Source organism: Rhea pennata, chromosome 14, assembly GCF_028389875.1.
Source record: "Rhea pennata isolate bPtePen1 chromosome 14, bPtePen1.pri, whole genome shotgun sequence".
Lineage (NCBI taxonomy): Eukaryota > Metazoa > Chordata > Aves > Rheiformes > Rheidae > Rhea > Rhea pennata.
This window is the reverse complement of record NC_084676.1, coordinates 20,331,945-20,358,471: the sequence shown is the minus strand read 5'-3', so window position 1 is coordinate 20,358,471 and position 26,527 is coordinate 20,331,945. Positions and strand designations below refer to the sequence as shown.

Here is a 26,527-nt window from a genome sequence, read left to right as displayed (position 1 = left end):
AGTTTTAAAGATAGCACCTCTCAGTCTGGACCAAGTTCTGCAAACTACTTTCTTTTTTTTTTCTTTTTTAAGAAGAAACCAAATGTACAATTTAAAAAAAGAAAAATCATAGCTCTAATGGTACTTCACGTTTATCACTGTAAATAAATGCCTTCCTTTCCTCTTTCTACAGGAAAGTAATTCAGCTTCATGCCTCCTGCTGCTGTATCACCAGTAGACACCAAGCGAGCTAGGTTTCCCCTCGCCCGAGCAGAGGGCACAGGCAAAAGGAGCTGCCCAGTCAACCTGTGCCCTCATCTCGTACAGCGTGCGCCAAATGCTTGCTACTGAGAGAGAAAAAAAACAAAAAACAAGCAGTAATAGGTGGAGCCCCTGAGCTGTTTTCTTAAACCTTCTAGCGCATCTGACTCAGCTGCTCTTTCCCTGGGTAACTTCTGCTTTTCTACATGCAAATACCTTCCTATAGCACGGCTGGGGGAAGCCCCCAGAAACCCAGCGGCAGAATCGGGAGGCGGCGTTTGCACGGCTTGTGATTACTGCTGGCCGCGCAGAGATCTCCTGGGTAGTTTTGATCGATGCATTTCGGACCAGAAGAAAGAAAAATTCAGAAAGGGAAGGAGAACTGCATCTCCCCTCTCGGTGCGCAGCCAGCGCTTCCGCGCGGAGCGGCTGGGGTGCCGCGTCCCCCCACCGCACCCCGGGCGGCCGGGATGCCGCCGGGCGCTGCCGCACCGGAGAGCCTCCGTGGCCAGGGGTGCCAGGAAGCCGCAGTTTGGCTGCCGGCGCAGCGGGACTTCTGCCTGCGACTATTTGCACAGCCGGAGCTCGAGCGGCTTCGCCTCCGCGGCGGGCCAGGAGGGAGGAGGGCATCGCCGCGCCCGCCGAGGGAGGGGACGGGAAGCAAGCGTCCCCGTCGCTGCTTCCTGTCGTTCACCGCCCGCTCGCCTCTCCCGCGGTCGCGGGCAGCGCTCCTGTCACTATGAAGCCCTGTTTGCTTTTAGCGAGCATTTAAAAACCTATGGGGAAAAGGTCACTATATCATGAAAGACACTAAGCATGCCCACAGGACTCTAAAAAATGAAGAAGCTCTTATGCAAACAACAGCTCCTTAAAACATGAAGATGTTAAAAAACAAAAAACCAACACGTACTTCATTTAAAGAGACTTCCTGATATGATTTTATTCTGAAACAATATGTATTTCTATATAAAAAAAGTTATATTAAGAATCAACTTAGTTACAGCTAGGAATACGTACATTCTGAGAAGAAATCAGTCTTTCATTTGAAAATATTTGTCTTTTTATATACAAGGCTGTGGCCATTACTAGTAGGTTAAATCACCCCCCAAATGCATTTGTAAGCGATGCACTATGTTGGTTAAGCTGATTTTGTGTTTTAAGGAAACCATTTACAACTGTCCAAGAGAGAGCTTCTATTCCACAAATAGTAAAACACATAAATTTACTTACAGAGACAGTCCCATCAATTTTCTCGTGCTCACACACACAGCACCTCGCAGAGCATTAAAAAGGAAAAGCCCCTGCGGGTGAGACTGTAAGAAAGAACCAGCTGCAGAGCAGAGATGGGTATAATTCACATCATCAATCACAAAATCCATGAGACCAGCAACACAGTAGTAGTATTATCCTACTGCAGAATGAGAGTCCCCTGAAAAAACAATACTTTTACAACCTGTGTAGGAGAACAGTGAGAAAATTAAATAATGCCCCTCCTTGCGCTGAAGGCAGTTTCACGTACAGTTATCAAAGTGTTGCAACTTAAAGGATATGATGATTAGGAGTTGAAAAACTTGCCCTAGACCTGACTCGCTCCAGTCCAAGTCCCCAGGTAATGCACCACCACCCTGGGCTTTCTGTTTTCCAGTCTGTAACCTGGAAGTAGGGACAGGTGTTCCCCTCCATTAGCAAAAACAGCATCAGAACTGATCTGAAGCCAACTGCTTCCAAAAGGCGAGTACTGTTCTAAGCGCTACATTCGTAGTCACGCGAGTTCAAACTGAACACGCTAACAGGAACGTCACTCTGGCAAAACACTGCTTATGGTACCTTTGAGTTAACCGTGTTTCAGCTCCGCGCACAAGGAAACCGAAGTCACAAGATGCGACTCCCCAAGGCAATGAAGGGAGTCGATCTCAGAGCTAGAAATCGAGCGATCCTAGCTGCAGGGTATAAGGCCTCCCCTGGTGACCATGTTGCGCTGCGTATCGTTCTCTTTCAGCAAATAACTTCACCTTACCAGGAGCAGATTCTGGATATCAGAGACATTTTAGCCTTTCCCAGGTTAAACTTAGCCTGAATGTCAAAGTCCCCTTTACCCGCCGGGGCAGTACAATGACCTCGTAGCTTTATCACAACTCTTCTTTCAAAGGCAAATTCTGTCCCTTCCACCTTACAACGACTCCCTCTTTGCTTCTTTGAAGATAACAGGGTACTCCCAGCACAAAGGACAGCTTTGCCAAAGTGCAACAGAACAGGTCTTTGTTTACTGCCTGGCACACCAGGCAAACCGGCATTCGGAAAAACATTAACTCCTCTCTAAAGAGAGGATCTGCAATACCCCGGTGCGACCTCACCTTGGGCCTGAACTGCTGCCGCATGTTGCACGCCGCTGTTCCGCGGCTGGGCAGAGAGGAGCATCTCCCGCCGGAGCTCGATTCCTCCCGTCACACTCGCACAGCGGCTCCGCCGGGACGCGTGGCGTCCCACAGAATCTGAAGTTATAAGAGTGGCCCACCTACAGCAGGGCCTCAGAAAGTAGGTCCTAATTCTGCTCCACATCAGCGTAACACTCAAAGTGACCTGCCCACAAAACGTCTGTGAGCAGTATCACACGCTCTCCCAAGTCAGTCACGCCTGAAAACGCAGCGCTCAGCGCACCCCCGTCAGCGCCCAGGTGCTGTGCAGTACCCGGGCTTTCTTCTTCGGCATCCACAGCCACGTGCAGTGCTGCAAGTCCTCCTGCCGCCAGCAGTGACAGCACCACACCACCAGGTAGCTGCTGTGTCCGTTCCTTTCATCTGTGTTTGATTTGCCTAGAGCAGATCACCTACCTGCTGATGCTTTTCAAATATTCCCTTGAGTTCTTTTGGGAACATGTATTAGCAGGGTCCTGACTACGCACTAAAACAAGCTCCCTGTTTTAAAGATGAACTTGAGAATCGGAGCAGGATAATAAAGTAACCCAGTACGCTGTATTAAATTCTATGTTTCTGATCCACACATTCTGTTTAAAAAGATTATCAAGGAAGGAAATACATTTTGTGACACAGAGTTTGCCATTGTGTTTTTGCAGTATTAGTCATAATTGTGAGATTCCCAGTTTGGTTGGCTCAAAAGTCACTTAGTAAACATTAGACTATTTAAATATTCAAGAACAGAAGTCTCACTATCAAGGCACATACCTGCATAAAACAATGGAGACAAACATCTGCATCAGATGCTATTTGCACTTGAGACTTCAGGACAGGAATTTCTGTAAAGGATCACGTACCAGACAAGATGTATCTTAACATTTCAGAGTATTTTCTGAAACAGATTACAGCAGAGACATGTGGGACACAGTTGCTTACATTGGCAAATTCATTACTAGGAAGTTACAGCTAAATGTGTTTTGTCTCAAATTCCTGTGGTGATCATATTTCTTCTAAAACACACAAAGTTGCTTCAGTATATTCCAGTTCCTAATACTATAAAATTGATAAGACTTATAAGGAAAATATTTATACTGAGTTTGAGACCTTATTCTTTTTTTTAAAAAAATATTCATTGCAAACAAAAGTGATGAACTGACAAATTACATTGCATCTTTTGGAAAAGGGGAGGTTCACTCCTCCTGATTAGCTCGACAGAGAGACAGGTAGTTTCATGCACTCTCCTGGCATGTATTTGCTCATGTCAAGCCTATTAAATGATGTGCGGTGAGGCCTGCAAAAATCAGATTCTCAATTTTTGCACTGGTTTCAAATCATACACTGCATTATAAACCCTTCTGCTAGGGACCTGTCAATCTATCAAAGCAGGAGTGACACTGAACCTGCTGAAACTCTGACCTTTCTCAGAAGAACTTACAATACAACATTTTGTATTTTTCTGTGACATGGCAGTGTTGGCCAACTACCTGCTATATCCAGAAATTGGAACAAACAAATAATGTGAGAAAACGGTGGAGAAAGAGTAGCAAACCCTAATAATTAAGACATCTGTCACAGGAGTTAGAAAACCATAGTATGTACAATGTTTTCCACATCTTGTTTCTAATGCAAGCAGGTTTAGGGGGCACAAAGCAGTGCATCAATCCAACTACTACAGTATGGTTCCGTGGACAGAATATGGGGTGATGGTTAACAAAAGCCTTAAATCAGCTGATCCTAAATATTTAAATGCAGTAACGAAATGCTAAAAACTTTCGTAACAGCTGCTGTACCAGAAAGTAAGGCCCCTAACAGCTTTGACCATAGATGTTTAGATTCTGTTTATTAAACTTTTTACAAGACAAAAAACCCCACAAGTAAGTACCACAAAAAACAAATGCTTTCATTATTCAAATCTGTCACAGTATAATGTAAATGCACTTTCAGAACAGCATAAATGAGACTGACATACATATAGATATATTTTTTAAAGAAACACAGGTACTACCAGGGGTGCTTTTGTGACCCAAGGAACTTGGCAGACTGTCAACATGATTTCTTTTTCTTTTTCTTTTCTTTAACAATTAAAAAAACCCCTTCACTGATTTCATGACATATGTGAAATAACAGACCTCATAAAAATCATACACTTGACACTTGAGAATCAGGAATCAGTGGTCAGAAGTTTATACTAAATTTTGCTCTCAATAAATTCCTCCACATAAAGTCAATGCAGTGGTGTAGAACAAAAAAAAATAGCTCTAAATATCATTGATTGTGTGTGTTGTGCATGCAAGTGTGTAAAAGAAAGAGAGAAAAAGGACAAGAGAATTAAACTTTCTGAAAACAGACCTACACTTGTTTGATTCTGTCATTCAAATTGCACAGAAGACTTTAAAAACAATTTAGACAGAAAACTTCCAATGCATATCAAACAGGAAGAACCCCAAACTAACATTCCCCCCCCCGCATACAGATGAAGTCTTTTGCATCATTTAAAATAAATATGACCTTGAAGCAGGTCACATTCCAATGTCAGATGTAAGCAATGTCATCAGATACTTATATTTGAAAAACAGCATTGGGAACAAGTGGATTTTTTTTAGCAAAACTTCCAATACTAGCAGTATTTTATGTAAGACAACCCTCTCAGTTCATTCTGAGTTAAAGCATATCAAGTTTTAATTTAACTTTCAGAATCTTTCTTTTCATTCTCCTAAACTGGTTAAAAAGATCAGCATGTGCAAAGTCACTTGAGTAAGATTACCAAGCAGTATGTTTTCATACCCTTTACTACAATAAATAAATTTCCTTCTGCCCAGAGACAGAAGCCAAGGAACCAAAATTGATTAGCAATTTTTTTCTGACAATTTTTAACTCTTGATATGCATTACCTCTGAAGAAGGTTCACTGAGGGAATCTAGGTACTCTGCCAGCCCTTGAACCCATTTTCAAGCATCTTTAATCTGAACTATATGCTTAAAGTTTCAAAGGATTGATCAGAAACTGTTCCATGTTATCGATGCATTAAAACTAATGAGGCTGAAAATCCCATTAAAGGCTATACAGTATTTACGGTCATATAAAAAGAGAATGTATGGAACACAGTGTTCAAATTAATAAATAAAGTTAAAATTACAGGAAGCAAAGTGTTGCCACTAGCCCTTTCTAGAAGGAATATTAGAAGAAAAGTCCATTTAACTTTCAGTGCACCAGGAAGTAGATAGGAGTTTCATCAGAAAGCTGTGCTTTTCAAAATCACTGGATTTTCTTCTTCATTCCTTGAAACTCTTGTGTTATTAGGTGCTGGCCTGTATTTTAGTCTATAAAAAAAAAAAAAAAGAAAAAAAGAAAAATAACTAGTAATAAATATATGGAGAGAAATATCTTTAACACTGTTTGACGTTATAGTTTCCTAATTTTAACATCCTATTGGCTTCAGTTGGGTAGTTTCCATTCTTATGCCAGGTATTTCCTTATGTACCTTCCTAAATCAGAGTCACAACAAAAGGACAAATATTCTCAAAGCCCTTTTAGTTCAATGGAACTAAATGGAAGAGTTCAGCCTTTTGCCAGTACTCACGTGACTTTAAGACTCTGAAAAGATAAACAATTTTTTTTAATAGCCTTTGATATTGCAAAATTATCTAAAACATACAGGCTAAAATTAAGACTATTTAACTGACAAGCTACTTTTAACCAGGACTGTTACCAGTCAAAAATATTTTGATTAAAACTCAAAGTATCACTGTACTTTTAAAAGCAACTATGCAAAGCAACATATTTTCTATAAATGCATTTCTTTCACATACTTTTATTCAGTCAGAGTAAAATGGTGAGTGTGGAGCCTAAATATGTACATACAAACTTGGAAAGATTGACCAAGATTCCAACCGGGCTCTTTTATCTTCAACAGAAGGGTTAACTAAATTACCAAGGCCAAACTCCCTCCCCGACCATACCTAGACAAGTCTTCCCCTCCTCTCCAGGTACTCTGCTCAAAGCTGTGTCTCATAAACAAGTCTTTCTAACTGTTCAGTCGTTCTTATAACTTTTAGAGTTCCTACCAGTGCATAGCCAACTTATAACCAAAACTGCTATGCTATAGAGTATATTGGCCCATCATTACTTGTGCTATAAATTCATTAGTCTCTACTGAGTCAAATCTGTACTACTGTTGGTATGTTTTATACATAGCAAACTAAGTTCTTTAAAATCTAAGATGGAGCTATACAAGGAGAAATATAAATATACACACACACGCATGTTTATAAATTTATAGATAGAACAGATTAACTAAAAAAGATTAGAAGGCAACACTTACCCTTTCACTGTGAGCATTTGCTCAGTTGTGTCAGGAAGGGGCATACCATAGCTTTCTGGCAGAAATAAAGTGAGAATTCCTGACAGTACAGTCAGGCTCCCCATGAGGATGTAAGGCAGGAATCTATCATAGGCACCTAGCAGAACACAAGAAAAGTGAACATCAACTTTAAGTTATGAATAACATTCATATCTATGAACTTGGGTACACAGCTTTATCCCTGCAAGGTTTAAGCTTTTGGTAAAAAAAGAAAAAAAAAGACCCTCAGAGTTCAGCATTCAAAGTGGATGTTGATTTGTATGTGGGAATGCAAGAGACCAGGAAATAATGGCTATGCGAGCAGTTTAAACTGATCCTACTGAGTTTGTAAGATTGTAAGTCTTCAAAGTACCTCTTCAATAAGCTTGAAACAATTTCTGTGTGTTATGACTATTGTTCAGCAATGTTTTGAGATCCTCCTGTTTTTAAAAGTTGAATAAAAATCCTGTTGCAAGGGAAAACTTCGCTATACCCTCATGACCTAAGGCTGAGCAAAGAAGAACAGAAGCGGTAATCGTTTGGTTACAGCATGTTAGCATGTTACAGCTAACACAAGACACACATAAAAGATACTGTCTGCAGCTTCCCATGCACAATATGACAACAAAGAGATGTAAAGAATTCTAACACAAAGGCACAGATTGGTATGAATGGAGAACGACATGAGCGTCTGGGCGCGCACATCTACCTGCAGTTTCACAAGATGCCCCCGGAAATGGAGATAAAGAACAGCCAGCAAATCCCAATGACTCACAGAGGTGGGACTCTGACCACTGTCAGCTCCACAAGGGTAAAAAGCCTATCCAAAACCTGAACATGGTTGCCAGCCTAACAGCAACGCAGGAGACATGAGGAGGACTTGACAGTCAGTGTCCTTCGTCCTCCGTGTCATTGTGGTGGATTCTGGACCTGACATCAGGACACAAGCATCGTGGTGCCAGACTGCTCAACATATGTCTTTGATGCACACATTCTGGTGTTTGTGAGTATGACTGTGAGTGTGAGTGCAAGCGAAACCTATTTTATTTCAATTTATTTTAAGCAAAATCACCTTCCCCTCCTGAAAGGTCTTGTAAGGTTTCCTATGTTGTGGCTATGATGTTGCAACAACATTTCCTACACAGAAAGATGGTTTGGATGCAATTACATCAGCAGAATTAAGTTTTGTAGGCAATACTGAAACAATATTTTCCAAATACCAGCATCTGCCCAGTGCATGGTACCAGACAAATGGCCAGTAACTTACCAAGGTAAACAAAGTAAGGCGAGAGGATACTGCCTAGCCTGGAGGCCATGGAACTTGCTCCAACTCCCATGTTTCTCACTACTGTTGGGTAGAGCTCAGCCGTGTAAACATAAACCATTGAAAAGGCAGATGTGATCCCAAATTTCCCTATCATCACCAGCAGAATAGATAGGACACGAATATCTGAAATCAAAATGCAGGAAGACCTTCATAAAACTCTGACAAATCACCGTATCTATTAATTTAATTGTGTTTGTATAACTCCTGTCTAATTAATTACAGTATCTGGTGTCTTTTTTTCCTGCACACATCTATGAGCACAAGCAACTTTTATTACTGCTAGGATGACAAATTCTTGCTCGTTTCCTTCTGTTTATTACCTGATTTGTAAACACGTGTTATACACAAATCTCCTGCCCCCACCCATAACCAAATTTAACACCATTATTAGAAAGAGACCACAACCATCATAACCTAACTGGCCTAAAGATATGTATGGTCTGATATCCAACAAATGTTATTTTCCCCTCCTTTTTAATTGCCCAACATTATTTTAGGTATCCACGCTTGTTCACTAAAGCTTCTCTGCTTACGATAAATACTTCCACAACGGCTTTCCTGGAATACAACCTTGCATAAGCCCTAAAGAGAAAATCATCATTGACAGTTGTTTGGGAAGTAAGTTCTGCAGCCTCCCAGTAAACTCCATCTAGTCATGTTCTAGTTTTGCTCTAGGACCTTGTTAAGGCACCTGAGATGTACATTCAGGTAAAACTGGACTGCAGTGCTGATCCCAACAGATCACAAAGCAAATGGCCCACCTTTAGAAAAACGTATCTGAACTGACATGCCTTGTAAGCGCCCTGTGCAGAAGCACTGGGAGATAAGGAAGAGGGGCGAAGATAGGAAAAAATTATCTACATTCAGTCCCCTCAAGATACTTTTTGTCCACATCTGCCCAATGCATGGTACTGGACTTCACCTAGCATGCATGTTTGATATCAACTAAGGATTCCATACGTGCAGGCACCAGCTGAATGAAGAGAAGAACACAGCCTCCTAAGAATAACGCAGCAGCCATTGAATACCGTCGGGGGAAATTGCGAAGCAGCAGCCAGGCAATTATATAGGCTGGAACTTCAATCACTGCTGAGAGGAAGCAGTTTACATAGATGTCTCCATGCAAGTTAGGTGTGTCAAGTGAAAGTCCAAAATAACCAACAGAGATTATCATCCTGAAAGAAGCAGAAGAACAGTATCAGACAGATTTGCTCTTCCTCCTGAGGTTCATAAAGACACAAGTTAGCAGGAACCTCTTCACATCTCTGTTAAGCTGAGAAATTACAATTTCACTATGTAAAGTAAATTCAATATCTACCCTATTCTTCCAGCTTTGAAGCAAGCATCTAAAGTGCTGACTTCAGAAACAGCAAGGTAACAGTTACACAGTGCTGCTGCATTTTATTTGTTGAGTTTCTCTGCAATTCAAAGATTTAAAAAAAATAAAAAACATCCTATTCAGCATTAACATGATTAGGCAAGTCTGGAGCTGTTGTTAGCCTTGCTGTGGAACAGGCCTATGAGCTAATCCATGCTGGATGTTCCTGCAGCTATAGTGATCATCATTTCTGCTGCCATTACATGACTTTGCAACTATCAATTCTGCTCTCATTCAGACCTTGCAAAGAAGCTCTCAGTATCTGTCACTTTTAGATCTTATTTGTCCCTGCTACTCAAACTGATGGAGAGGGGCTGATTGCTTCTCACCTATGCCCCACATTTCAGGCCACCCCTGAGAAGTGATTCACCTATAACGTAGGGATACAGAAGTTTGCATTACTAGTGATTATAACCTTAGCCTAAAAGTCTGGACCACTGAATTTAGCCTGCTTCTGAAGCTGAGGCTTTTCATTAAGTTTAGAAAGACAGTAATAGCGAACTCTGGGTAGACAAAAGTGTTTCTGTGTCATTCCTCCCTGCTTTGTGTACGAAGCAGGAGAGGAGGAGTATGGTTTCCTCATAGACCAAGCTGGCTGGACAGCATCCAAGTCCCATTAGCATGGCTCTGTGCCTGGATCAGTGCTCACTGGCAGGGAATATTGCCATCTTAACTATGCCACTGCCAGACGGGAGCTGGCTCCCATTTGGTCAGAGAAAACACACAGCTGACCTTGGAGACAAATCCTGTGGTATCTTGGGAGATGCTGGGAGAAGGCTATACTTCACCAACATGTAACAAATGGTAAACAAAGAAATAACGGACACTGGATCAGGAAGCGTAAAACAATTAGGCACAGAGCTCTTAGTGCTTCCTTTCCTTCAGCATTTATATTATAATGAATCCTGGAGATGTTAAGCAAAACACTGCACTGAACAAAGTAGATCCCTGTTCCTTACAGAAAGTTATGATCGAAGATTAGTCTCTCTTCCTTACTTCATATGGGAAGAGCATTTATGGACCAATTGCCTAAAATAAAGTTGTCCACTAAACCTGGGAAGGCATAAAGTCGTGTAACTATGGGTAAACCCACATTTCTGTGCATGATCTGCCAACTAAAGCTATTCATTTCAAAAGCAATTATTACGCAGCGTTGTTGATGCTGCACAGAACACCCACCTCGGTGCTCCCAGGAGTTACTGTTACATGCAATAAGCTAGCTGAGCCTTCTGGAACTCACTTTCAGTAGCAGTTTGCCATAGCTTATTATACAGGCAAACCTTTATACAGGCAAAAATTTTCTATGAAAAATTTTGTGGTATTTACACATTTGAGGGTGATGAGAGGCCAAATTTTCTCCTCCCTGACACAAAACTAGCAGAGAAATCAGTTTAAAGGCCTGCTACCTACTCAAAATTAACAAGGCTATTTTAAACCCTCAGCAATATGTGACTATGATGTACTGCTATCTGTAACAACTCTGTTCTACAGAGCTTCTTGTATGAGACACTCTAGATCATAACTCAGAATATACTACCTGTGGGCCAAATACATTGCTATGGATCAGAATAGGATGCTTTATATTTTGGGAAATGATTTAAAAAGAGGTTAAGCAACTGACATACAAGGTAAAAATAGCAGAAAACTAGTCAAAACCCACTGAATATTTTTCTGCAAGATTTGCAAGAATAGATAAGATTATGCAAGTAAGTTGCATATGTTTGGCTCTTTCCTCCTACCACAAAACTTCTTTTATTAGGCAGTAAATAGTTATTCAGCATTTGGAATGGATTACACACTGCCATGTCACTGTTCCTTGAAATGATTTGTCCTGCCAGAAATGCTGTTCAAATAGGTTTCACAATTGATATATATTCATCCATGTACACAAAATTGGCTGTGCCTATAAACTCTCTACTTCCATGTAAGTTACAAGAAATGAGGCAGTCTCAATTCTCTAGTTAACTTCCAATTAAAGATATGAATCAGCATTTAGAGTTAAGAAGAGGGGAAGACAACACTATACAGAAACTGCGTTGACATCTCCTCAAAGAAACAACATACTCCTTTCTTTTTTTGAGCTGTTCTCCCTTCAAGATCCCTTCTCAGTGTGTCAGGAGCACTGTGCTTTGCAATGGGCAAGAGAAGCTGGCTTAAATATCAGCCAAATCATCACCTCATCCAAAAAGCCACACCACACCAGCTTGCACACACTGGTAGAATGGCAGACTAAACTTCAAACTTTTACCCCACTAAGGCAAAGGAACATTTTTCAAAGAGACAGCAAACAGACCTTCATCCAACACAGCTGAAGGACTTTCTTGGTTAGGACACAGTAGGTACAGGCACTAATTAAATCTCACTTGGATAGTCTCTGCCAAGATAAAAACTACCCTCTCCATTTTATCTCTTCTGCAAACACAAACAATATCAATTAAAGCCTCGCTGAGATTTCCAACATTGCAAAATGGCAGCTGACACTGAGCACAAAGTTTTGCTTCAGCTAATATAAAACAAGGTTGAGAATGGCAGAGGAAAAGACTGATTAGCATGAAAGTCTAAGAAAATCTCAAACTAGAACTTAAAGGCAGCTTTATCCCTTTAAGAGGCAATATATATATATAAAAAAAAAGATAGAAAGATTTTCCCGACAAGTCAGCCAGTGCTGTGTTCATGCCCCTGGAGAGTAGCTCTCCAACTGGGGACAGGGCACAAATCATTCTTCTTAGAAATTTCATTCCAGGCACATGAGAATTCCCCGATTCCTAATATCAGTTAGGATTCCTATACATCAGTCAGTTGATTTGATTCTTGCTTAATTCAAAGTAGGCAGTTTTCTCTGCTTCTGAAAGAGAAAACAATCCAGATGTGTTTCTAGGCTATTGCTGAAATAAAGAACATATGCAACCAGAATCATTTAGCTTCAGCCAGTAGCTCACTGGTCTATAAGCTAACCAACTTTATCCATACCTGTTTGAAATACCTTTGAAGTTCTTGCAAAAATGCTCAAAGAGCAGTTTCTTATTGTTTTGCTGCTTGTGTGCTTACTTACGCCTAAGCCACAGCCTTTCCTTACCAGAGAATCACCGACATAATTGTGATGGTTCGGATATTTTGGGTTTTCACTAGATCCAAAATGTTGTGTGCCTGTTGCTTCTGGGAATTCAAGTCTTGCAGCTGGAAAGAAAAATATAGGAACACAAATATAGGAACACTAAATTCCTGCAAACAGAATTATTGTGAAAATAATCCCCCCAAAACAATTTATGTATCAATATTTTGATAGAACCTTGCTCCCTTTCAACATGCTGCAGAGCAAGAACACGCACCTTAGTTTTAACCAAGAGGATATTAGCCATAAAAGCCACCTACCTGTAAAAGCAATTCTTCCTTCTTGATTTAAAGTCACTTAAAATTTAGGCTGAAATTAGTATTTATTTTCTCTACCTGAGGCCCAATAAAGCAACTGCTTATTGTTACTTTTATATTTGAATAATAAGCAACAGCATTAATTTACAATTTATGTATCACTGCTGGCCTGGTTCTTAAGTCCAGTTTTCAGCACTAAACCTTGAGGATCATGTAGATCAACTACACCCAGTCAAGAAGAGAGCAAGAAGGATGATGAGACATTTGAAAATGTGATCTGTAAAAGAGTGAAAGAACAGAGTTTATCTAGCTTAAGACTAGAAGACTGAGGGAGACTTAGAAGACTAAGAATGGTCTTCAAAGATTAGCAAAAGGAAGAAAGCAATAAACTGTCCTCTATGTCCACTGCAGACGAGGCAAAAAACAACAAGATTAAAGTGCAGCAGGAGAGATTTAGTAAACAATTCCTCATGTTGGAGCTAACAGTAACGTATTTAAGCCCTGGGACATATTGCTTGATGAGCTGAAGAGTCCCTATCATTATCTACCCTGTTTTAAAAAATCTCCTTGTATGAACCTAAGCAAAAACACAACACATTCCCTCTCTCTTCCTTCTGAAACCTCCCAGCTCTTCAAAATAAAACAACTTCCATGTAAACAATGCAAAGATACTCATGCATGAAGCACGCTAACAAGTTTTGTGCTTGATAAGATTATACAAAAGCAAAGAATTTTTAAGAATGTGGACTTAAATTTAGACTCCTAAACAGAGAGTACAGGGAGGGATTTTTCAAAACATGTAAAAGGTGACCTGAGAGCACATGTTCCATCGATTAAAACTGTGAACTCTGACAAAGTAATGCTATATGGCAATGGTGTGTTTTCTAGACATACCATAATTTGTCATCATAAAAGATGCCAAGTTTCAGGATTTATCCCAGGCTACTCGCTTATCAATTTCATGCTGATTTTTTATAGTCTCACAGTAAGAATGTTAATAAGATCATGGTCCTACAATTTCCTACATAGATACAAAATATCTTAACAGAAAAAGAATCTTATGCGAATCTGGGAGTCTTATTAATAGCTGGAAATCTAACAAAGAAAGAAACACGCATCCTCCATAGAAGCTCAAAATTATCAAATGAAAAAAGTAATAATACTGAAATATTTTTAATTTCAACACTTATCGCATTGTTAGCGGTCTTGGCAGCTCACAATATTTAAGCAAAGACTTCTCCTTCCACAACTAGAAGAACCTCTCTTGCCTGACAGAGCTCTACTGTGTGCAAACACACAAAAAAACCATGCATACAATGCTTTCTTCTTCACATGATTTTCCAATTCAGCTTGAGTGGAGAATATCATATATTAATTGGGTATGTTTAAGGACTGAATGCCTTTTATTGGCACTAGGTATTATTTCACAGTATGTGTACATGATTATCAGATAAAAGTAAATTATGATTGTAGCTTCAAAATAGTGCAATCACTAACTACTACAGACTTTTCAGAAATCTTGCTGTCTAATCTAATATAACATACTGCACTCTGTTCTAGGTTAACTTGCAATACTTTTTTCCTTAAAATAGTAGGCTAGGCTAGTGGAAAAAGTTAGATGTATTCTAGGACACAACATACTCATCCAGAGACAAAAGCAACCATTAGTTTAACTTATTTCTCAAGAACCTCTTCATGTCCAGTTATGTGCTCGTTTCTTTTGGCAAGCTAGTTCCTAGACACTGACTTGAGGCCCTTAATATATATTTTAAGTTGAAGGACAAGAGTTACCTTCTCTTGTAAACTTTATCTGTGATAATGGAAACAGAGGTGTCATTACACTTGATGCAATGTTTGTATTCAAGTGAAAGACGTTTCTGACACATATTTTGTTCTGAAGACCAGGAGGATAAAATAATGACCGGATGTTGTTGCACTGCAAGCTTCAGTGTATCTGCTTTCATGGGTCTTCATTTTCTACTAAGGAAAATGGCTGTCTATTTTATAGTTGTCACACTGCCTGAAGAGATATTCCTCCCACAACACAAACTGCAGATAGCTTTACAGTGCACAGCCCTTTCTCATAAATCACATGATCTTTCCTAAAGACTCTCCAGTTCTGCCACTATTTGTTGCCAAGAAACCAACAAACAGGAAACAGGAAAAAAAAAAAAGAAAAGAAGAAACAAACAAACCACAAAACAAACCAGGAAGACAGTAAAATTCAAACAGTCATACTCCATGAGAGAAAAGTGCCCTGCCTTTCAGCAGCTGGATAACCAAGCAGTATAATCATTAACAGGACAGGCCAGAACAGGAAGGAATGGAAAGGGCTGTGAGGACAAAAACGATACTTATCCAAACATGTAATCCAGTTCACATGGAGTAATTCGGCACCTATTTACACTGCGCAGTTTGTCTGCAGCTAGTCACCATTTAGGGATCCTAAATGCTTTTAAGTCTCTGGGGGCTAAGTACTCCAGGTGCTGCTTTCCAGCCACATGGGATCTAGGAATATTCTTGAAATGGAAGTTCTGTTCACTCCTCCATCCAGAATGCACATTCCAACTGTATGTGGCCAAAAATCCAGCTGGGATTTCTGAGAATCTCCTCGCAGTGTAATCACACTTTCTAGAAACTCAAGAGAAGATGTGTGCTTCCTGCTTTGAAGTATAAGTCTTCAGAAAGCAAACAAAACAACAGGGTAAACAGACCACTGCTGAAGAAAGACTTTGCACAAATTATTTTGTCACAGTATTATTTTACTTAAAAAAGGAAAAAAAGAAGATGGTAAGGAGTTTTAGGAGTTAAACAAGAACCTTTTAGTCTAGCTCATTTTCTTCTGAGTGTCAGAATGTTAAGTAAGCCATGTTTACAGAAGTCGATGTGCTATGGTTTATCTGCTTGATTGCAAAGAAGCACTGTGTATCCCTGCCACCCCAGCGACCCAGCAGCAGCAGTCAGCATTTCCCCCTCTGTCCACTGTTCCCAGGACAATACTCCTCATCTAGCCCCTGCCTTTCTCTGCTTCATAATCCTACCCTATTCAGAGGCAAATAGATTAATATTTCTTTCTAAGAAAGAGAGGTGGAAACATTCTGGGGGCAGTGGCCTCAAGCAGAATTGGAGCCACAGCTAAACCTGTTCTCTGACTGTGGTGCTGAGAATAGGTGAATTTTCACGTCTACAGCATAAGGAGGAGAACAGAGAAAATATGTTCCAATGAAAATCCGGGGAAAAGCAATTATCAGAAGGTCTGGGTTTTCCCAGCATTCTCAGTCTATTCAAGTGAGATCAGGATGTTTCTCCCACTTTCTATGAACAAGTCTGCACAAACAGGATTGTCTCCACTTCAACTAACTTTAGCCCAAGCTGAAGCTGTTTCAATCTCAATAGCAACACATTACAGTTTAATGGCTAACCATTTTCCTCAGTATGGCAGAGAAGCCTTGTAAACAAAGTGAATACCCAGGGTACAGTGACATCAAGAGCAGACCAATTTTCATATCAACAACTGGAAAATGTCAGCTATCAACCAGCACACAACTGGGTAACTGGGCCCAGACACGCTCTACGAATCTGCCTACACAGGTTCCCATTCTCCTGGATTATGCAAACGATGTACTTGTCTGACTTCTGGAGGTCACATTTGAATGCGTTTGGAGCTGCTTCTACACTTTAAGGCCAGCAACAGCTCAGACAATGGGAAAATGCCTAGAGGAAACAATGGCAGGTTGGAAGAAATGGATGGGGGAAGAAAATACACTGCTAGCTACTCCATCCTAAAGGAACTTGAGTTTTGACCTCTTTTAATATGGAATAGAAACTGAACTAGAATACCATCATTTCCAGTGCCACTGCTCAGGATTAGTTCTGTATTAGACTGGGCAAGCATAAAAACCTGTTCAAAGCGGAAGTATTACTATCTGCATCTGATCACTGTGACACAGATTGTTCTGTTCAAAAAGATCATCAGCTGGAGGAAAACAAAGAACAAGAGAGGTCAAGAGCTTACACATTCTCTGCTGAGTCTGAGATATACTCCTCAGAGCAACACGGCCAGGTCCCAGTGGCCTTAAAGACCAGAATCCTAGGACACTTGCCAGCTGTCTGGACTAAGATTTACTGTACTCAGTCACTGGGATAAACCACACTCTCTGTTAGTTTGCCATCAGCTTCATACAGCTATCTTTAGATCATAAAATGGTATCAAAAGAATTCACTACCTTCTCCCCAAAAGCTACCACTCAAAAAGAACAGACGGCTATAGACTGGATCAAAAGGATGCCTGCATTAGAACATTACATGGGACTGAAACAGCAAGGGCTTTATAAGTCTTAAAGAAGTGGGGAAGGGTATCCTGCTGCAAAGCTTCGGGAAAAAAGGTGACATTTTACCCACTTGAGAGATGCATAATATGCTGCAGGCATAACTCAATTCATATGGCTGGAAATTAATCACTTTGCACAGTCATTAATAAGGTCCAGCAAACAACTTCACTGCCAAATGAATCTTACCTCAATAGGGTCAAGTATTACATCCGGGGCTGTAACGCCATTCATTTTTGCAGCCTTTCGGATGATGGCTTCTGCCTCTTGAAATCTTCCCTGAGAAATCAGCCATCGGGGAGATTCTGGAATGACCCTGCAAAAAGGTTCGGAATAAAGTGCCTGCATTTCCAGAGACAGTACTGCTGCAGACACCAATACACACTGTTTCAAAAACAAAGAGCGGAAAACTTGCCATACCTTTCAGGTATTATAGCAGTGACAACCAATATCATAGAGTTACAAAAGCAGATTAGTGTACTGAAAAAGACCTGACTAAAATGTGTTCATGGATTTAATGGATTTAGGAAATACTAAGGAACTGAATTATGATCCAGAAAAAAAAAGCAACCAAAACTTTCAAAGTATAGAGAAGAAAGATTTAATTAAATGAATTCAGAAAACACAAGCAGCGTTCTGTATATTAAGAGGCAAATGCTTAAAATAACACACATAAAATTAGTAATTGTAAATATTGCCATAAAGTCAAGTCAGAAATGGGAAATCTCATGAGTCATTCAACCTAAGAGAAACTAGATGGAATTAGACCTCAGTTGCTAGTATAAGAGAAGAAACACCACCACCGTGTGGACTACTTAAACTTTACATGCCACTTAAAAGTAGTATTTCATTAACTATGGAAGAAAGCACTGAAGTCTCACAGATATGACAAGCTGCAAAGCAGTATAAGCTGAAAAGCAGTACTTGCATATCTGTGTCACATTCATCATTGCCTGGCTTTCTAAAATAGCTGGTTTCTCATTCTGCCCTTAAATCAGACCTACTCTTAAAGTTCGTGGATTTCAGCTGGTGCACGAACAAGTGAATTCTTTTGAAATGATAAGTGAGGGCTCACCTTTCAAAAAGCAAGGGGTAGATTTGAGTGGAAAGCAGCTCTAAGCCACATTTCAGCCTTCACTGATCAGCCCCCAGGGTAACCTGATGCAAAGGGGAGGCAGTGGGTCAGAATCTGGTGCACTGTTACTAACAGACTTTAAGTTAACATGGCTTATTCACTTCCTTGTTGACTGACAGCTGCAATGGTGACAATAATCCTGAGACAAGTGTCTTTTATCTATGAAGCAATATAATTGCCATGGTTCTTTAATTATACTTTTCTTCTTGATTCATATTACATTTCACCAATTTTATTTTTTTTTCTTACAAATTAGCATACTGCTGTACTTCCATGTTGTAAAATGCCCTCCCCTGCATCTTTACTTTATAAAATCTGCTTGATTTCCAATTTTACTACAACGTGAAAAATTGAAATATTTCTATAATTTGTTATCATCATCATCAAATCAGTGCATAACATTTGATGCAAGTTTCCTACTAACTACACCTATACAGGAGATCACCTATTTACTTTTTCCTCACAGAAAAAACTGTCTTCAGATTACATATTTTCTACATCTATTTAGCCAATGCCAAGCAGGGAAGCCAACTATTTTTGCTGGTCCATTATATTTAGAAGCAGCAAAATTTTGTTAAAAAATACCAAAAAACAACTCCCAAAAGGAATTCTCAAATCTTTCCAGCACACATTTACAGTGAGACAAAAGTCAGAGATGGACAGGTAATATGAAAAGGACACACTCCAGCCCATAGGAAAATAAAGAACTGAACATCAGAATCCTATAGCATTTCCAAACAGCACTGGTGACCACCATAAAATTTTCTCCACACACGTAGGCAAGAAAATATGCTAATGCAGAGTTGGGATTGCCTTGCAGTATTTGACACCCTTCTGGAACATCTACTTCAACAAAAGTCAAACCTCTGAAAACCAGGAAACCAGCATAATGTTGCGTAGCTATGTACTTAAATGCTATCGTCTGAAGCTGGTAACAGCCTCTGGCAATTAATTGCTTGCACTTCAGTTACATTGAGCACTACAGCAGCAGCAACACTGAGTGGTGGAAGGACTCTTCGGAGCAGAACTCTCCTTGGAGAGTTGCAGAGCTTCTCCTAAAAACTTCTGCATGTCAGAAAAGAGAGGTACACATGTGCCTTGACAGATGCAGTGTACCTTGTTTCAGCACTGTGTCATATAAGCCACCTTGGTGAAGTAGCTCAGGGTTATGTGGACATGAATGCTACTGGCAGGTGGGAGACAGTTAAGAGTGTGGCCTGTGGGTAAATGAAAATATAGTGCCAAATAATGTCACATACAAAAGCTATTGACAGTGAAGGGAATAAAGACAGGAAACAGTAAGTAGACGTGTCTGTGTGAGAATACAACAGGTATTTGGCTACAAGACTTCTGTTTAGAATATAAAGGCAAAGTGAACGTGTGAAATAATGTCAGAGCCTTACTCGAGCAGAATTATTACATGAGTATGCTTCTTTTGCTGCATTTCTTGGTTTTCAGAAATTTAAGTGTAAAATATCATTATTTCTTATTTTTTCTCTAAAAGATGAGTTTTCTTAATTTTTGACAGAAAACGAAGAACAGAGTTTTCAGGCACAAGTTAGAGATCACTCGCACAGGTATAGACTCCATATCTATAAGATCTTGGGAACAGCAAAGGATGCAATGCCCATTCTTCCACATGCCCACTCATGGACTTTATTGTTACAGGCCGATTGGCAGGGAGTCTGGATCATAAAAATCTGCCAGCAAGAACTTCTAAAGGCTAATTTATTTTAAACTTGGTTACACTCACCACCAGAGTGGGACGCAGAGTAGCCCAGGTAAAGTAAGAGCAAGAAGCAGCGTCCGCCAGTCTCTGAGGAAGTAAGCAAACAGCGGCAGCAACATGTAGCCAAATGCATAAAATATGCAAACGCCTAGTGTGCAGAATAGTATACGAACTGATTTGCCAAGAATTTCAGTGCCTATTCAAAACAAGAGAGTGAAGATTAACATTTTAACTTAAGAGCAACCAAATAACTTATCAAAAATAATGTTAAAAATTGTCTTTGAAATACATTACATGGGGTAGTTACTGCAAATAACACTCTCTGCTCTCCAATTTTAGAGGCACCACAGATCTACTTCATGCAATGATCCTGCATCAATCTAAGTAATTCTATAAAGGGAAGAGAGAGAAGCCATGCAGTATTCCTGTAGCTAGAAGTGGCTACAATTTCTGTAGTTCTGTGTCCTTAGAATCTTCCGTTTCACTTGAAGACTTAAAAACACCAGAAGTACTACAAAACGCTCACACCAGTTAACTTCAGTTTGATCTCTATAAGCTCTCTCCAGCTTACAGAGAGAGATCAGCTTCTTTAAAGAAAAACTCAGAGAAGCCTAAATTAAGTTTCTGCTGCGTATCGCCTCCTAAAAAGCTATCTATTTCTTCATTAACTGGAAAACCTGCAAGCTCTTGGAGCGTATACTTGAAGCACATGCATGGTAACTATCAAATGCCAGGCTACTGTCAGTTGAATTAAATGCACTAACAGGCATCAACACTTCTCTTTAGAAACCTTTAGGGACCTGCAAATCAAAAGAGGCTGAAAAAATATAATCTTCATTTCTACAGAAATCTACAGAGATTACAGAAGGTGCAGCACAATATCTGCTGTGAAGTTAGCTAAACATTGTTTTCACAGGCTGTACCGGCTTTATTCAGTTACAAAGGAATATCTTGCCAATATTTGTTGCTTTAGAAAGTTACTGTAATTAATATTAATTGAAGACTGATAGTCTCTTAGCTAAATTGAAAATACACAAATCACAAATCATTATGCCATTTAATTTTTACTATAGGCTGTTTTAAAGAGATTTTATAATGTTTATATTTTTTTCTTTTAAAATTTTGTACTTCAAGTGTGCATTTAGGCCTTCCATGGAAAATACAACCCCTGGATATCATCTTACACATCTCTCCAAATAAAAGATGGATTTTGCTTCAAATAATCAATTTCTGTTTTTTACCTTTTAGAATGGTAAACCACAGAACTGATTCAGACTGCATTTCTATCAACTGGAAATTTCCAAAGACAGTATGAATTATTCATGCTTGGTGAGGACACACTCTTAACAGTACTGCTTGGCAAAATAAATCAACCCCGGCCAGTACTGAAAAGAAACAGGGAAGAGAAGACAAATACAGAATGCATGCTAAGCGCAACAGTAGTCCATACCAAGAACAAACGCTGCCACGTAGTTAGATATCTGTCCCATGCCGACCAGCACAAAGAGCACCGAGAACATCTCCCAGCTGGTACAGAAGACCTGCACAAAGCTGAAGCCAGTCTGCATTCCCATAGTTACGAACAGAATATTCTTCCTGCCAAACCTTCCATGGAGAGATTTAAATAAATAAATTAATTAATTATACAACAGCATGGAAGAAATCTTCAGAAACGAAAAGACAAGATTACTCATATGCACATCTAGCTAGATACAAAATACCTGCAGAAAGCAGAGGTTACGGAAACGTGAGACATATACAACTGCTCTAAATACATTAAGAATTCTGCTAGCCAAGAAGAAATAAGAATTTAAGTGCAACTTAAACTTTAAGGAAGTGATGGAACACTATTCCCTCTTTACTGGTAAGATGAACAGGGAGACAAATCATTGAGAAGTAAATTAATTAAAACTTAAGAGCAGTATTAGATGCTTTCTCTTCTAAGGTGCACTCAGTCTGTTACACAGATGAGTATGTTAAACCCATGTTGAGTTCAGTTGTAAGAGAGTCAGTCCCTATGTCTCGGTCTGGGCATCTACATAACCAAGTAGGCTTCCTGGCCTGTGACAGGAAGACTAATGAATGCAGGTTCCAGCAAACCCAAAACTCAAACAATAAAACTCAAGTTGAGTTTTGAAACTCAGCTTCACCACGAAATCTAGTTGTGTGCTGTAATGTTTAGATGGATTAGAATGAATTAAGAACAGACCACCAGCAAAATAGTTTTTCAACTACCTGTTATTTCTGAACTACTGATTCACTCCAGCACTCCCGCCTGTCTGTCCCTGCAGCCAGGCATGCAGGACTCAAGCGCACTGCAAGGCTCAAGCGCACTGCAAGGCTCTTTCTGTAGCAGACCAGTAGGTGGTGGCAGACTGTAACAGTACACATCGGAGTGCAGGCTTGCCAAAACAGTCTAAAGGGGTTGCTAGATGCACTTGGTCTTTTGATCACAAACTAGTTGTCCTTTAGTAGTTATGAGAGTACATGGATGAGCTGTACTGTCCATTTAGCAGTTTATTTGCATTTATTTGCCCTCACAGCTAACATGAGAATTCTAGAAGTTGTCCCATCTTCCAACAGGCTGTCAGAGTCTAAATGTCAGTCCCCAAAGGAAAGGAAAGCGCAGCTAGCAGAGGCAGCCAACAGACACAGCAGTTCGTGCACTGGTTCGCACAGAAGAGGCCAGCAACACTCCTCAGAATGGCAACCACATTTGCAGCAGCGGTGGTGACGTACCACAGGGCACAGTCTCCAGCAGCTCCTGGAGCAACCAGCCTTGTAACATCAGATGCCTTCTGGAGTTCTAGAGGAGGGATGCAGCTCTGCAGGTATTGGGCTGCAGGAAGAGCCGGGGGCCTCTTGCAGAGGCTGGTGCAGCAGGAGATGGTCTGCTTGACTGCAGATAGGTGCTTGTTGAGGATCTGTGTCACGAGTAAAGGAGCGGCAGGAAAGGTCAGAAGACTGCACAGCGTAAAGGATGATGAGCAAGAGACCGACCAGCACTTCTCCAAGACCCTGCAGCATCAAGATATCAACCCCCCAGCCCTACCAAAGGAGGAACAGAGAGCTGAGCTTACTCAGTTGCGAAATGGACACTCATGATGGCGAAGGCTGGAAGCTCGTGACTTCTGGCACCAGGAGGACACCTCCAGCCCCACTGCAGACTGGCAACTACAGAGGTGATTTAGCACCTTTATAGCTGATGAGGGGCTGAGAATTCTGTCAAATGAAGCAACTGAACCAGAATGAAGTTGTGAGGGATAACAATGGGAGACCCACATCTGCCGTTCTGACCCATTATCTAGGGAGATTTGCTGCTTTTTGGGGGATCTGGGATCTTGTGGAAAGAATGACAAGGCTTGTCCAGCCCTCAGACTATTACTCCGTGCTGCTCTTCCAATGTAGGCAACAATGATACCGCTAGGGGAGACCTGGAAAACACGAAGCATGACTGCTTGGCTCAGGTAGTTTTCTCCTTGATCTTGCTGCTTTGAGGAGGAGTGGACAGATCTTGTGGGTCAACAATAAGTTGTGCAACTGGTATTTGTACTAGCATTTTGTTTTCTAGGACCCTCTTTGAGGAAAGCACTGTCTGGAAGAGACAGGCTCCACCTAAGTAGGGCAAAAGTATCTTTGCCAACAAGCTTGTCAGATAGGTTAGGAGAGCTATAATCTAGGACAGGGGAGGGAGATGACAACCAACAATCAAGTAAGGAGGTAGTGGCCTGGGAAATCAGCACAACCACGTGTCTCCCTCAAGAGCAAGTACTAATACTTGCATGCATACTAATGCATGCAGCACAGAAAGCGAATAGAAATAGTTAGTTCTGCATATATTTTGCCTTAGTTTTTATTGGTAAGAATGGCCTCCAGAAATCCCAGGCCTCTGAGACCAGTGGGGAACTCTGGGCCAAGGAAGACTTACCCTTCATGGAAGACGATCTGGTTAGGGAACATTTAAACAAGTAGACACACTAAGTCCACAGGTCCTGATGGGATGAACCCATGAATGCCAAGGGAGTCAGCCAATGCCATTGCAAGGCCACTCTCAATCTTTGAGATTATTGCATGGCAATCAGGGAATGTTCCTGAGGACTGGAAGAAAGCAGGTGTCACTCCTATCTTCAAGAAAGACAAGTAAGACCTGGAGAAGTACAGATCAGTCCTCACCTTAATCCCTGGGAAAAGGATGGAAAAAGTAATCCTGGAAAGCACTTCCAAACATATGAAGGGAAAGAAGGTGACTGAGAGAAGTCAGCATGGACTTACAAAGGGGAAAAGACATGTTTAACCAACCTCACAGCCTTCTACAATGAGATGACTAGCCTGGTGGAAGAGGGAGAGCAGTGGATGTCATCTTGACTTTAGTAAGGCTGTTGATACTGTCTCTCAGAAGATCCTCATAGAAGCTGATAAAGTACAGGCTAGATTAGTGGACAGTGATATGGACTGAAACCTGCTTGAACTGCCAGGCTCAGAGGGCTGTGATAAGTGGCATACAAGTCCAGCTGGAGGCATCACTGCTGGAGTACTCCAGGGTCAATATTCTTTAACGTTTCATTAATGACCTAGATGATGAGACAGAATGCTGGCTGATGATACAAAGCTGGGGAGAGTGGTCAATACACCACATGGTTGCACTCCATTCAGAGGGATCTCAACAACTGGACAAACAGGAATCTCATGAAATTCAACAACAAGAAATGCAAAGTCCTGTACCTGGGAAGGAACAACCTCATGTATCAGCAAAGGCTGGAGACTGACCAGCTGAAAGCAGCTTTGCAGAAAAGAACCTGGGGGGTCCTTGTAGACACCAAGCTGAATGTGAGCCAGCAATGTGTCCTTGCAGCAAAGAAGGACAAAAGTATTCTGGGCTGCATTAGGTAGAGCATTGCCAGAAGGTCAAGGAAGGGAATCCCCCCTCTCCCCCCGCAGCAGTGGTGAGACCACATCTGGAGTCCCATCTCCAGTTCTAGGTCCCATAGTACAAGAAAGACATGGCCACATTGGAACAAGTCTAGCAAGGGGGCACAAAAGTGACTGGAGCTTTTCTCAAAGAAGAAGAGGCTGAGAACTGGTGGTGTTCTGACTTGAGAAGAAAAGACCCAGGGGGATCCTATCAATGTGTATAAATACCTGGGGGGAGGGTGTAAACAAGACTGAGCAAGACTTCTCAATGGTATCCAATGGCAGGACCAGAGCAGAGGGCACTCATTAAAATACAGGCAGTTCTATTTAGACATAAGAAAAAAACTTTTTTATTGCAAGGGTGATCAAACACTAGAACAGGTTGCCCAGAGAGGTTGTGGAGTCTGCATCCTTGCAGATATTCAAAATCAAGACTTGGTCCTGAGCAGCCTGCTCTAGCTGACCCTGCTTTGAGCACAGGGTTGCAATAGATGACTTCCACAGGTTCCTTATGATTCTCTGAAGTGCAGATGAACTGCAGCATGTACTGAGATATGTCTAAAGGCAAGTTTGACAACAGTAACAAAGACAGAGAGGCAAAAATTTCAAGTACTAACAACTGAAGTATATACTTTGTATTACCCAAAGATCTGCACAACAGTAGCTAGATGGATCTGTTAAGACCCACCCCATCATATCTGAAATACTGATTAAAAAAAGATACTGCATCACAAATTAAAAATACATGATGCTTCCCATTGTTTTGCATTTGTACTGATAAACAGAAAAGACAGGACACTCTGGGCCTAGAAACATAGCAAAAAAACCCCAAATTCCCACAAATGAAAAAAGGCACTGTTTCTCTGGAGTACAGCTGACTAGCATTAATGCTTTCCACCTTCCATAAACATTGGACTTAGACCCTGCATTTGATGATGAGGAAGATAAGCTACAGGAATTTATAAAGAAAATTATAAACTTGACATCAAAAAAGGAAAACAAGCCCCAGGGTCTCTCTGAACATAGTCCAAAGTAATTAAAAAAGAATGTCATGGACTTGATTTTTCAGAAGGAACTTGATATCTTACACCTGTTTTCTGGCATTAAAAACAAGTTGGCTTCAAGAGTGATTTATCCAGAAAACAAAACAAAACAAAAAAAAATATAAGAAAAAATAGATAAACATCCACTAACAATCTTCATAACATTATGTTCTAATTTAGGACACTTACTCTGATTAGACAATCATGGAATAAAGACATCAGCACCCTCCTTGTTAGTAGTTGCAGAAAGACACTTATAGCAAGTTTTAATTAGAAGAACTGCTTACAAAACAGTACTAAACAAAGAGCCAGCA

General features: G+C 40.6%; 1 protein-coding gene across 1 annotated transcript in view; it reads right to left on the bottom strand.

The window, feature by feature from the left end:
• Positions 1–4,529: 4,529 nt before the first annotated feature.
• LOC134146780 (organic cation/carnitine transporter 2-like) overlaps positions 4,530–26,527 on the bottom strand; it is a 31,075-nt gene continuing 9,077 nt past the window's right edge. The window contains exons 3-10 of the mRNA XM_062587311.1: positions 21,710–21,864; positions 20,284–20,455; positions 17,585–17,711; positions 12,775–12,875; positions 9,281–9,495; positions 8,261–8,443; positions 6,976–7,111; positions 4,530–5,974 (exon numbers count right to left, since the gene is read on the bottom strand). Coding sequence (XP_062443295.1) covers positions 5,887–5,974; positions 6,976–7,111; positions 8,261–8,443; positions 9,281–9,495; positions 12,775–12,875; positions 17,585–17,711; positions 20,284–20,455; positions 21,710–21,864 — 1,177 coding nt within the window. The 3' untranslated portion in view covers positions 4,530–5,886. The remainder of the gene's footprint in view (positions 5,975–6,975; positions 7,112–8,260; positions 8,444–9,280; positions 9,496–12,774; positions 12,876–17,584; positions 17,712–20,283; positions 20,456–21,709; positions 21,865–26,527) is intronic.